The following is a 12,689-nucleotide window of genomic DNA, read 5'->3' as shown; positions in this document are numbered from 1 at the left end:
CTGCTGAGGGCATTTAGATACCTGCTAGGATGAGGAGGAGCCTGACACTGGAGACCAAAAAAAGGTGTGTCAGGTGGGAAGGAGCTTGTCACTTTCCTAGAGCACTTTGGTAAGAGGTGAGGCCTTGGGATTCTATGTAAGTGGATGAAGTGAGAGAGAACCTTCTAGCTGCGGCCACCCTGCCAGGGCCTGACGCTTAACTCTAGAGAGAGCCCCCAGGCCAGATATGGCCTTGAACACCAAGAATCCATTCACCAGGATCAAGTAAGATCTGGGTCCTTGTCGTTCCTTGGTCAGCCCTGGTGGACTGTTGGAGAAATAGGAAGGAACTGCTCCATGCACATTTGCCAGCTCTAGAGTGTGTGGGGCGACTCATCTCAGTTACTTTGGAAGAATTCTTGGCAAGGTCCTTGTTGAACTCTTGAACGACTTGGATGTGGCGTTCCCCAGCCTTGTGGGCTGTGTAGTGATCTGGTCAGATAGGCTTTCGTATTTCTGGGTACAGGAAACTAGATTGTGTTTAACTCCTGAGAAGCCACTAGCCCTGGGCTAATTCCTGTTTCTCTGTTCCTTCAGTACCAGGTAGGACAGCTGTATTCGGTGGCAGAGGCCAGTAAGAACGAAACTGGTGGTGGTGAAGGTGTGGAGGTCTTGGTGAATGAGCCCTATGAGAAGGATGGAGAGAGAGGCCAATATACCCACAAGATCTACCACTTACAGAGGTATGTGGAAGCAGCTGCTGGCTCTGTGAGTCTGCAAGGGAGGCCTCTGCCTGCCAAGGAGTCTGAGAGCTGGCTGATGTGAGAGCAGACAAGCTGGGGCCATCACAAGGCTCTTGAGCTGCTCTCTGCTTGGGACACTTTAGAGGAGTGGGGATCTATAGTGGGAACCAGAAAGGAAATGGAAGCAAAACCACGAATCCCCACTGATTTGGCTGACTCCAAACCCCCTTACTTACTGAATTATGAACAGGGCCTCGCACAGTGTAGGGGTGGAACAAATGTTTGTTGCATCTGGATTGAGGGACAGCTAGGTAGTACAGTGGATAGAGCACTAGTCCTGGATTCAGGAGGACCTGAGTTCAAATCCGGCCTCAGACACTTGACACCTACTACTTGTGTGACCCTGGGCAAGTCACTTAACTCCAACTGCCTCACCAAAAAAAGAAAAAATAATGTGAATTGAACTTGGGGTACCAGGATTCTCTTAAGAAATGTCTGTGGAACCAGTTTGAACTGGACCTGGCCTTCAGGATTATTCTAGAGCTATTAAACTGGAACAAAACCAATGCTGAATCGATCATTTTCAAGCTGAATCTAAATTTATTTCATTTGGTTCAGTTCCTGCTTTAAAGTGGCCTGGCTGCTGGTACAGTGATTTGGCACACAGGTTAGTGAGGTGATTTGAGGGGCAGAGCCAGGACTGGTCGGTCCTAGGCAAGATTTATGAGATGGGCTGAGCATATCTTTGTTGCCCTCCCCCATTCCTCCTTCCCTGAGGCTTTTCTCCCCACCCTCTGACCCCCAGGTGCCCATCAGCATGCTATAAAGCAGAAGGACCAATGGACTTTGAGTCAGAAGACATAGGTTCCATCCCTGACTCACCCTATGACCTTGGGAAGTCATTAAACTCCGTTTTCCCTTCTGTAAAATGTGGAAAATAAAGCTGCTTTCGCCTCACAGGGGCTTGGCCAAGAATGTGCCGGCCAGACTATAAAATGCTTTGTAAAAATACCAGCCGTGACTGAGCTGGGTTCCACTCTGGCTCTTCACCTCCTTCACTGATCTCATGTCTAATGAACTGCTAACTGATGACAAGAGATGATGCTTCAGTCTCATCCTTCTCCCCATCCTCTTCTATTGGCATTTTTTAGGGGACTTCTAAGGCTAAGCAGTAGCGTGGATATTTGGGAGATGACAATGATTTAGGTTCTGGGTTAGGATAGTATATGGTCCTTGCTTGGTCCTCCCCTTTGCATGATCCCAGCCCAAAAACACACGTTTGCAAAGAAGAGACTCTAAGGTTTTCAATCACTTCTCTGATCCACAAGGACATGAATTAAGGAATATCTTCCATACTACCCTCACAAGGTTGCTGACCCTCTTGTTAGCTTATGTTTTGGGTTACCTCTGAGGTCTTATTTCAGACCTGAGGTTCTCAGGCTATTGTGTGCTGAAGCCTGGGTTGGCCTCACGTCCAAGGAGGAAGATCCATGCCCTGCTTGGCCATTCCTCAGAGTAGGGCTGGGAGAACTGACTAGGACAGGGTGGCACACAAACCTTAACTTCCCAGGAGCATCACAGCATTGTCTCCAAAATGGTGGAAAGACGTGGCCGTATTAGAAGGAGAAGGGCATAGGAGCCTCACTTCCCTTGGGCTGTTCCAAGCTGGAGTAGAGGCCTTTCCTCATCGCGGGGTACTCTGCTGGGCTGGAAGAGCCTTGAGGATTAGGTTCTGTTTGCTTTGTATCTGTGCCTGCAGTTCCTTTCACCTTTCTTTTGAAAGTATAATTCTGGTCATGGTGTTTCCTTGGCTTTTTCAGTGTCGGGTTGTTGTTTTTCCTACTGCCTGCAGAATTAAGTCCAAACTCTTTAGAATAACATCCAAGCTCCTCTGTGGTTTGACTCCAACCTACCTTTTTCTTCTGCTATTTCTGTGGAGGTTCTCTATACTCCAATTAAACTGTTCTATTTCCTCGCCCCCACCCCCCAACCCCCATCACGTGCTTAACCACTTCTGTGCCTTCCATCCCCTCCCTTCCCTTCTCATCTCTCCTTGAGGAAATCCCGTCCCTCCTTCAAGGTCATGGAAGAAACACTTCCATGAAGCCTTCCCAGATGGTCCTCTGAGCAGAAGAAAAGTTCTCTCTCTCCCCTGTGCTCCCCATGTGATGCCTCTGTCCATGCCGCTGTGCCATTATGTGTTGAATTGTGTTGGGTTGGTGTGCATGTCTTAGAGTTCTTTTATATTGCTGTGTCCCCGATGGCATAAACCATGTATTTCTTCCTTGTGTGCTGTAGTGCCCAGTGTAATGCCTCACACACTGTAGGAGCTCCACATTTAATGTTTGTTGAATTGAATCCCAACCACCCAAGTGCCTAGAACCATCTCTGGAACCAGGAAGCATAGACTGTGTTAAGCAAATGTTTATTCACCAATGGGGAGGCCCAGAGGCCCATCTATGCTCTTCCAACTTTTGTCAGAGAAGCAGCAGCTAGGCGGTTGCTATCTTCCCGGTCTGGCAACGGGTTAGGTATTGGGCATTGATCTGGGGAACCAGACTCCGTTGGCCACATGAGCTCTTAGAGCCTGAGGCCAAGTGATCTGGGGTCTCAAGGTGACTTGTTTCCCAGGACTCCTCACAGGAAGGTGAAGCTGTGGTCTGAAGAGTTCTCTTCTTCCTCTCTCCTCCCTTTTCCCCATCCCCCGCTACAGCAAAGTGCCGACATTTGTTCGAATGCTGGCCCCGGAGGGAGCCCTGAATATCCATGAAAAAGCGTGGAATGCCTACCCCTACTGTAGAACAGGTGAGTATAGGAAGGCCTAGGATAAGGGGGGTAGAGGAGATGGAGGCAGAGTCAAGCTTCTGTAGACCACCTTGTTACCTCTGAGTAGTCCCGCAGAAAGAGCCCCAAGAAAAGGTTGGGGCCTAAGGCTGACTTGGGGCCAGCATGTGCCATTATCAGTTAGTTAATATTGAGTAGACAAATAGGTGGGTAGAAGCTACAAATGGTCATGCCCGGAAGTCCTCCTTTTGGTTGGTACATCCTAAACTGTGGGTGAATTTGAGATGTTTTTGTTCTGAGAGGAAGCTGTAGGTGAGGTAGACCCTGAGAGGTTTTTGAAAATCCTTCATCAGCAGGACAGTTCCTTGTTTCTGGGCTTGACCTGTGGGTTAAAGAGAGAGGCAAAGGAAGAAGTGATGTTTGTTGGGGAATGCCTTGTTTATATCTTTTCTTCTTCTTTTTTTTTTTCCAAGGCAATGAGGGTTAAGTGACTTGCCCAGGGTCACACAGCTATTAAGTGTCAAGTGTCTGAGGCCGGATTTGAACTCAGGTCCTCCTGAATCCAGGGCTGGTGCTTTATCCACTGCACTACCTAGCTGCCCCCTTATCTCTTCTTTAAGAAGATAAAGTGGTGACCAGTTAGTTCAAGGAAGCCATTTTGTACTCAGTAGACTGATAGATCCACATCTCTGCCCAGTGGAGAGAGCCCTATGTCGGGGTCTGGACCTCGTGATGACTGTACACCATGGGTCTAAATTAGGAGATGGGACCTCGATCATATCTGAAAAGAGTCTGGTCTTGACCTTGCTCAGCTCTGTGTCCGGGATACACCCTGGAGGGTCAAGGCCCTCTGTAAGAGGGCTTTTGGGCATGGGGTTAGGGAAGCAATTTGATTTAGGTCTTCCGGTGTCCTCCTACCATAGCTCAGGACCCTCAGAACGTGCCTGTTTCTCTATACCCTGGCCCATGGTCACTGTAGACCAGCCCTTAGCCACTACCCTGAGCAGTAATTCCTTTTTGGCCTCCAGACACTTGTACTGGTGTGGACAAGGGCAAACACTGTCATTAAGAATGTTTTCTTGGGGCAGCTAGGTGGCACAGTGGATAAAGGACCGGCCCTGGATTCAGAAGTACCTGAGTTCAAATCTGGCCTCAGACACTTGACACTTACTAGCTGTGTGACCCTGGGCAAGTCACTTAACCCTCATTGCCCCACCAAAAAAAAAAAAAAGAATGTTTTCTTGATCTTAGATACTTTGGCTGCTCAGTGCCTTGTACTGATTTGTACCTTCCTGGATTACACTAATGTTTTCATATTTAGCTTCCCTACTATATGCATACAGAGCCTGATTTCATGAATTTGGGGGAATAAAAAGGTCACAAAACTATGTGCTCTTTGTCCTCTGGAGTTCTTGGTTCCAGGCTCCATGGGTGGGGTGGAACATGGCTATTACTTGGGGAGTGAAGGATCTTCAGATGGACTCTTACTTGGGTGAGGTCTCCAGAGGGAACACCCAACTCTGGAGTTCACTATTGTGAACAAAAATGTACCCATGATTCAGAGTATATCATCACTTCAGCCTAACCAGTGGGCAAATGGTGACTGTATTCCTGGAAACGAGACATGTGCACACTTTCTTAAAAGATGACTTGCAACGTGACTGGGTGTGTCTGGTCTTGGGCCAAAGGTGGCATCCAAGAATGTTGTATCAGACATATTATGCAGTTAGCTTTAGTCAGTTTGGCATAGAACCGCCCATGCTCTCTGCTTGGAATGAATGTTGTAGACTGGTGCTCTGTGCCCAGAGGGATAGCCCTAGCAGAGCAGTGCCCTGTCCCCTGCTTCTCTCCTAAGGGCCTGGAAGCTGACCATGAATGTGTGAGCATTAGCTCATGTGTCGCTTTGCTCCTTGGAGAAAATGGTGGTGCCTCCCAATAGCCCAGACAGGGCATGAAGGGTCAAGGATGCAGGGGGGGAGGGAGAGATGATCTTTAGGGGTACTGGCCACAGTCTCAGACCTGTCTAGGTTGGAAACATCCTCTCCAGAAAGAAGAAATATAAACAAAGAGAGCTCTTTGACATCTCTTCCTGGGGGGTGGTGACAGATGGGTGTTAGAGCCAAATCTTACCTGAATGTTTAACTCTGGTTCACAAAGGAAGGTGTTTCAGATAGCGTAGACCAATATTTGCCTTTAATTTCATGAGAGTGGTAAAAACCTAATTCAATTCAACAAACATTAAATGCCTACTATGTGTAATGCACTGTGCTAGGCAATGGGGTGACAAAACTAGGGCATGACCCCTGCCATCAAGGACAAGACACATGGTCAAATGATTATGAGGCAGAAAGTACCAAGATAAATGCAGTGGTGAGGCGTGAGGGGGAGGTAGATGTCCTTTTTCCTTTTGGGTAGGATCAGGGAAGACTTCATGGAAGAAGTATGACCAGAATTGGGCCTTGGAGGTAGAGACTTCATTAGGTGAGGGTCAGGTAGAGGCATTCATTCCTGGTAGCTTACCTCTAGTATGGGCAAAGGCATAGAGCCTAGAGATCACAGGGCAGGAAGAAAGGATGGATGGAGAAGAGACTGGTCCAGTGTAACTGGCACAGAGGATACGTGAAGAGGATAACAAATGTTTCTTAATCACCTACTATGTGTAAGGTACTGTGTTAGGTCCTGAGCACCTCAGAACAAAAATGGTAGAGTCTGTGCCCATGAGGAGCTTGCATTCTGTTTGGGAGGTGCAACATATATGCAAATGTGTGTGTGTGTGTGTGTGTGTGTACACATACACATCTGTACATACACACATTATATATACACACAGAGCAAGAGAGCGAGAGCGAGCGCACAAGGAAAATTGAGGGGTGGGTGGAAGGAGTATAGACAAGTGAGGGATGAGGGAATTCTTCATGAAGTGCCTGAACTGAGCCTTGAAGAAGTAAGATTCTGAGAGTGGCGGAGGGAAGGCATTCCCAGAAGGGAGGGTGGCCTGTGCAGATTTGCAGAGGCAAGCAATGGAGCATTGGATTTCAGTGGTCCATGTAGTAGTGTGAAATAAGGAGAGGCAGCAGCCTTAAATGCTGCGTCCATCCGAGTCCCTTAGTACAACAAGGGCTTGGCTTGGAAAAGCAAGCCCAGGTGCTGAAATTGCTGGAGAAAGGAGGCAGGGTGACCTCGAGGACCCCAGTGACAAGGATCTGGCCCGGCTGGTAGCAACAGAAAGAGTGAACTTCTAAGGGAGAAAGCTTGCTGAGTGATGATAGGGAAGGGGCAGCAAGAGGCAGGAGTACCCAAATTCTTCCTGGCACGATGTGTTGGGGGCAGGAGAGAAGGAGCCAAAGAAGAAAAGAAGGAGAGAAGGAGTCCTGGAGAGAGTGGCCAAGTTTCTGTGACTGCATTGAGTTGGAAAGGTTATGAAGAGGCACTCATGAGATAAGGCTGCAAAAAATGAATGGGAGCTTGACTGTGGAGGCCCTGGCATGCTGGGAACAGGGTTTGTACCTCGTTAGTAGGAAATGAGGAGCCAGTGAAGATTTTGGAGTAGAATGGCAGTGTTATCAGGACATCATGTTAGGAGAATTACTTGGACAGTAGAAATTGAAAGCAAGATAATTTAGGGGCAAGAAAAAGGAGGGCTTGAGCTAGGACAGAATTATGAGGAGAGATGGTGAGGTGCAGATTCGAGAGCTGCTGGAAGAAGAGGATCAATAGCACTCCCAACAAAACACAGATGTCAGGGAAGAAGGAAACACCAGAGATGACTTTACGGTCACAACCCTGGGCACCATCCAAGCAAATGAAGAAATGAGTGGGAAGGGGTTGTTTTGGGGAGTCAGAGGTGGAATTCCAGTTTGGAAAGGATGAGCTGAAGGCCATTCAGAGAGAGCTGTAGGCCCAGACACCTGGAACTACAGCACTGTGGGTAAGGGTGAACTTTGTGGGGGGAGAGAGAGATCTGAGTGGAAGTCAAAAATGGAGCTGTGGGAAAGGATATGTAGAGAAAAGAGGATCGTCAGGGACAGAAAAGGAGAGATCCACATTTAGGGGATGAAGAGCAGACAGAGGGGGTCCTGTGTCATGGAAGCCGTGGGGAAGGAGAGGGCTTCGTGAAGAGGGGGGGCTCTCGGGGCCCTGTGCTTCCTGTCCTATTACAAGGGTCAAGAAGCAAAAGGAAAGAGAAAAAGTCTTTAGATTTATCAAGAAAGGAGTGAATGGGGGCAGCTAGGTGGCGCAGTGGATAGAGTGTTGGCCCTGGAGTCAGGAAGACCTGAGTTCAAATCTGGCCTCAGACACTTAACACTTACTAGCTGTGTGACCTTGGGCAAGTCACAACCCCAATTGCCTCACAAAAAAAGAAAAAGAAAGAAAGGAGTGAATGGTGACATCAGAGAGAGTTGTTTCAGTAGAATGGTGGGGGTTGGAGTTGGTTTGCAAGGAGAACTGAATGGTGAGTAGGTGGTAAGGAAACAGGGGGAGTGAGTAGGTGGTAAGGAAACAGGGGGAGTGAGTAAGGAAACAGGGGGAGTAAGGAAACAGGGGGAGTATCAACTATTCTTTCTAGGCGTTGACAGTGGAGGAGTGAAAAGCGGTTCTGGGAGGGTGAAGGGAAGGTGTCTGTTTTGTTTTTTAGGAGAGGGGATACCTGAGAGTATCTGTAGGCCGAGAAAAGGGGCCACTAGAAGAGGGATTGAGTGTGTGTGACCAGAGGGGATGATTAATGGAGCAGGGCCTGGAGGAGATGAGAGGATGTGAGATTGTGAGGAGGGGATGTGGGGCTGAGAGCCTTGGCTTGGCCTCGGTCTGAAGCTGGAGCAATGAAGGAGAGAATTCCCGAAGACACAGAGAGGTTTCAAAACCAGAAGCTGAGGGTGTTCCTGAAGGGCCCCATGTTGGAGCTGGAGGGCATCAGCATCACAGGGAAGTAGGGGCTGAAGGTGTGACTGGGGGCGCTCTGGGGACGAAGTGGGAAAGGAGAAAAGGCTAGAAATCGGCGGAAATATGAGAATTCACAAAAGATGAATGAAAGAATGATCCCACAGCAGCAAGGGCCTCCGTGAGCTTAAAAAGCTCAAGGTTATAGGGGATTCAGGGTGATGTGGCGCTTTACCCACACTCACTCAAGCTTCCCACTCTCTTCTTAACTTCCCACGTTATTGGTTGTCAAGGTTGGTCTTGGGGAAGATGAAGAGAAACCGTCCCATTCCTTCGGTCCAAAAGAAGTGGTTTAAAATTAGCTTAAAATATCCTGACTCATGCAGTAGCTTTTGTTCTCTAACTGCAAGCCAGTTTCTAAGCCTTCCAACTCCACGAAAGTGTGGTGTCCATCAGAAATACAGGCAGCTTCTTCACTTCAAGGACACAAGGTGAACGAGGCTTTTGTCGGGAGATCGTCTGCTCTCCGGTGACATAGGATCTTGCGGCCATTTTTCTCTGATGAATAATTGAGCTTTGCTTTCCGAAAGGGTCTAATTACAATGAGCAGGGGTACAGAGGGGATGGAGTCTGGTTACAGTGAATGGAAGGGATGCAGAGGCCGAGTGGGCAGTGGTTGGACGCCTTCCTGCCTAGCCTCAAATCCCCAAGCCAGGGTGATGGGGGCTGCAGTGGGTCAGCTGACCAGGCTCTGTTCTATTTCCCTGCCCAGTTGGAAAAGATCCAGGGAACAGAGAGTGGCATCTCTTTAATTAAGTGCAGAATTTGTTCCTCTGGGCTTCTGCTTGACTAACAAAACTCAAGGGGATAGGGGAAGCCTAGTTATTCCTCACTGGCCAGAGGGCCTGGTGGGAAGACTCTAGGAAATGAGGCTGGGAGTTGAGAACTACCTAGCTGCTGCTGGCTCCTGGGGGAGGGCAGTTGTTCATTTGTCCTTATTAATCTTTTGTCTTTCTTTCTTCCTTCCTTGCCCAATCTTGGAGCAGTTATTACAGTAAGTATCTTGTATATGGTGTGTGTGTGTGTGTGTGTGTGTGTGTGTGTGTGTGTGTGAGAGAGAGAGATCTGTAAGAAGGGAAGGGGAGGGGCAGCTAGGCGGCGCAGTGAATAGAGCACTGGCCCTGGAGTCAGGAGGACCTGAGTTCAAATCCAGCATCAGACACTTAATACTTACTAGCTGTGAGACCCTGGGCAAGTCACTTCACCCCAATTGCCTCACCAAAAAAAAAAAAAAAAGAAGGGAAGGGGCAATGTAGGGTGTGGAAGGCTGCTGGGTGGTTTTTTTCTTTTCCTGGGATTGCAGAGCTGGAGTAGGGAGGCACAAACCTCCTGTGAGCCTCCCATAATGGTTAATGTGTTCATTGGCACAGTTCTTCCTTGGTTAAGCTGCATTGGCATTTGGATTTGCAAGTTGAAGCCATTCTCAATATGTGGGCACAGGAGACTAGAACTGGGTTGCGTCATCAGAGAGCTTGTTTTTGTCGAAAAGGGGTCTCCCATGTCAAGTGGAACCTTTCCTTCCCTTGGGGTTGGGCCCTCACAGTACTTAGTGTTTAGTGTAGACTAGTCTCAAGTCTAACAGACTCAAACTCGTCTTCCCCTTCTTTGCCAAAGAGTTTGTGGCTCCAAGTCAGGGCTGGCCTTTGGCAACATTGTCAGGTTGTCAGATCTGTTTTGTGTAGCCCCAGCTCCAGCCTCCGGGCATCTCATCCTCCTCAGGTACAGTTAGTGCCCACTCAGGTCTTAGTGACTTAATGTGTCCTCCCCTACAGCAAGTCTTTCTCCTGCCCTTTCCCGTAGCCTTCAGAACACACTGTACCGGGACCTCGAGTCCAGCACAGAAGGTCAGGAGTGGCCTTGGGATTTGTAGAGGATAGCCATAACCCTGGCCATGCTGCCTTCATCCCCTGGGCCTGGTAATTAACCAAAAGATTATCTTAGCTTGTTCTTGCTCCCTTTTGTTGGCAGAATGAATATATGAAAGATGACTTCCTGATTAAAATCGAAACCTGGCACAAACCTGACCTTGGAACACTGGAAAATGTAAGTACAGTTGACGAGGATACCACTGGGCCACCAGGCCCCACCCAGCTTTGCCCACTAGGGCCTGGCCACTTGGCTCTGCCCCCTCACCATCCCTCAGATCCCTGAGATAAGCATCATGTCTGGGGCCTGGTCCTCAGGCAGGAGGCTCCTTTAGGTTACGGTTGCAGAATGGTACCCACGGGGGCTTTGCACAACTTCCTGATAGTCCTTGGGCTAGTCGGAAGCACAACTTATACTGAATTGTAGTGATCCCCAGGGAAAAACACACAACAAAAATACACTTGGGGTCAGCTAGGTGGCACAGGCCTTGGATTCAGGAGTACCTGAGTTCAAATCTGGCCTCAGACACTTGACACTTACTAGCTGTGTGACCCTGGGCAAGTCACTTAACCCTCATTGCCCCATTAAAAAATAAAGAAAGAAAAAAATACACTTGAAACAAATACCTGCATATTCTTGCCTTCTCAATGAATACGGGGGAGGGGGACTGAAGGGAGGAGGAAATTTTGGAAGTCACATTTTTTTAAATGAACATTAAAAATAAATAAGTGAAAAGAAAATATTTTTTAAAATAAAGAGAATTTTAAAAACCCAGTACCCAGCCAAAGGCTTCATGCATGAAAGCTTCTCTCTGCAGTGAGAGATGGACAATAGCTAGTCCTAAAGGCTGAAGTGCTCCACAGGTTGAAGGGTTGACAATCGCTGCTTTAATCTTGTTGCCCGATGTTGGTTTTGGTTGGTTCTGCTTCCCCCAGCGGGAGTCCCTCTCTTGGCATGGGGGGCTTGGGAGCCTGTCTTCCACCATGGGGTAAAGGCTACTTTGTATCTTGTGGAAACTGTGGCCTGGATTGTCTCCATCTTGCAGGTGCACAAACTGGAGCCAGATGTATGGAAACACGTGGAAACCGTTTTTATAGATATTGCTGATCGGAGCCAAGTGCTTAGCAAGGTACGAATTATTCTCAGGGAGAGAATCGGTGCTTGGCCAGTGTAGCCTCTGAGAGGTTGGGGTGGCATGAAGCCCTTTGCAAACAGCGGAACCATCCCCCTTCCTAGCCCCAAAGGCGGTCTCTTACTCGTCTTTCAAATACATTCCAAACCCCCCCCCCAAACCAAAACAAATCAAATACATTCCAGAAGTTCCCTCTTCTTTGCTTGGGATGCTTCTAGAGACATCATGTGGTCAAGGGATATATTCCACCCCCCACCCCCAAAAATCTTCGGCCAGGAAATGAAAAGTGGTCAGGATTTCCCCAGACTGACTAACAACGTGTATTAAGAGATTGTTCCCAGTGGAATGCTGTATGAAGCCCCCAGAGCCCAGGAAGGGGAGAGTGGTGATTTGGGGGCCATGGAAGAGAAGAGGAGGTGTTTGATTGGAGGACCAGAGCCCTAGACATGAGCAGCAAGACTCTGAAAGGCAGACAGATTCTGTCTGGATCAGGAGGAGGAAGGGGTGTGACCTCCTCCCCTCTCAGGCCACAGTGGGCAAGCCCCTGCCTCGTGCACCTACCCAGGGTGCTGGGGCCTACTGTGTGTTCTTCAGACAGGTCTCTTTGTGTGTCAATGAAAAGATCTGAATTCAGCTTGTATCTTCCATTGCTTCCTCAAGTCCCCTCCAAGAAGGGGCTTTAGGGGAGCTCAGTGTTTAAGCACACAGTCGGCTCTCAGTTATTCCACATTAATGGGGGGGTCGCATAACAGACCCAAGACAGCAGAGAACACCTGTGATGGACTTTGGAAGACATTTTGTGACCCTCTTCTTTGTCTGTAGGAGACACCCTCATAAATGTATCTTTCTTAGGTGATTAAAGGGAATTTGCATTTCCTGAGTCTCCGGTGAAAGTTGGCGTAGCAGGCCAGAATTAAAAATTTACTGGGGCTAATTCACTCATAGATGCACAGGAATCGCCTGTTTACAAACCAGTGAAGTCAGACTGACTGTTAATGCACAAGCAATTCATAGTCTGTGCTTTAAATACTTTCCATTCTGCACCATTAAAAACGAGTTATGGAAAACAAGGCAGTGAGATCATGCCCAAAGAGGTTTAACATATGGGCCCTTGGCATACACAGTGGAAACATTGTGTCCTTTGGAGCTCCCCAGTCATGGGTACATATAGGGAAAAGTCTACAACAAACCACGGCAGATAGAATAACATTGAGTCCTCTCTCTGAGGCAGCCCTCAGTATTTCCAC

The 12,689-nt window shown here is 48.3% G+C and overlaps 1 protein-coding gene across 2 annotated transcripts in view; it reads left to right on the top strand.

Annotated features, from left to right (window-relative positions):
* The window catches only part of PITPNA (phosphatidylinositol transfer protein alpha), a 40,141-nt gene that overhangs the window by 10,194 nt on the left and 17,258 nt on the right, over positions 1 to 12,689 (top strand). For both annotated transcript variants that reach the window (XM_044002853.1, XM_044002852.1), the window contains exons 3-7: positions 577 to 722; positions 3,436 to 3,527; positions 9,431 to 9,438; positions 10,413 to 10,487; positions 11,356 to 11,439. In XM_044002853.1, coding sequence (XP_043858788.1) covers positions 577 to 722; positions 3,436 to 3,527; positions 9,431 to 9,438; positions 10,413 to 10,487; positions 11,356 to 11,439 — 405 coding nt within the window. The remainder of the gene's footprint in view (positions 1 to 576; positions 723 to 3,435; positions 3,528 to 9,430; positions 9,439 to 10,412; positions 10,488 to 11,355; positions 11,440 to 12,689) is intronic.

This window comes from Dromiciops gliroides, chromosome 4, assembly GCF_019393635.1.
Source record: "Dromiciops gliroides isolate mDroGli1 chromosome 4, mDroGli1.pri, whole genome shotgun sequence".
NCBI classification, from domain to species: Eukaryota; Metazoa; Chordata; class Mammalia; order Microbiotheria; family Microbiotheriidae; genus Dromiciops; species Dromiciops gliroides.
Note: the sequence above shows the minus strand (reverse complement) of the source record. Positions and strands in the feature narration are given on the sequence as shown.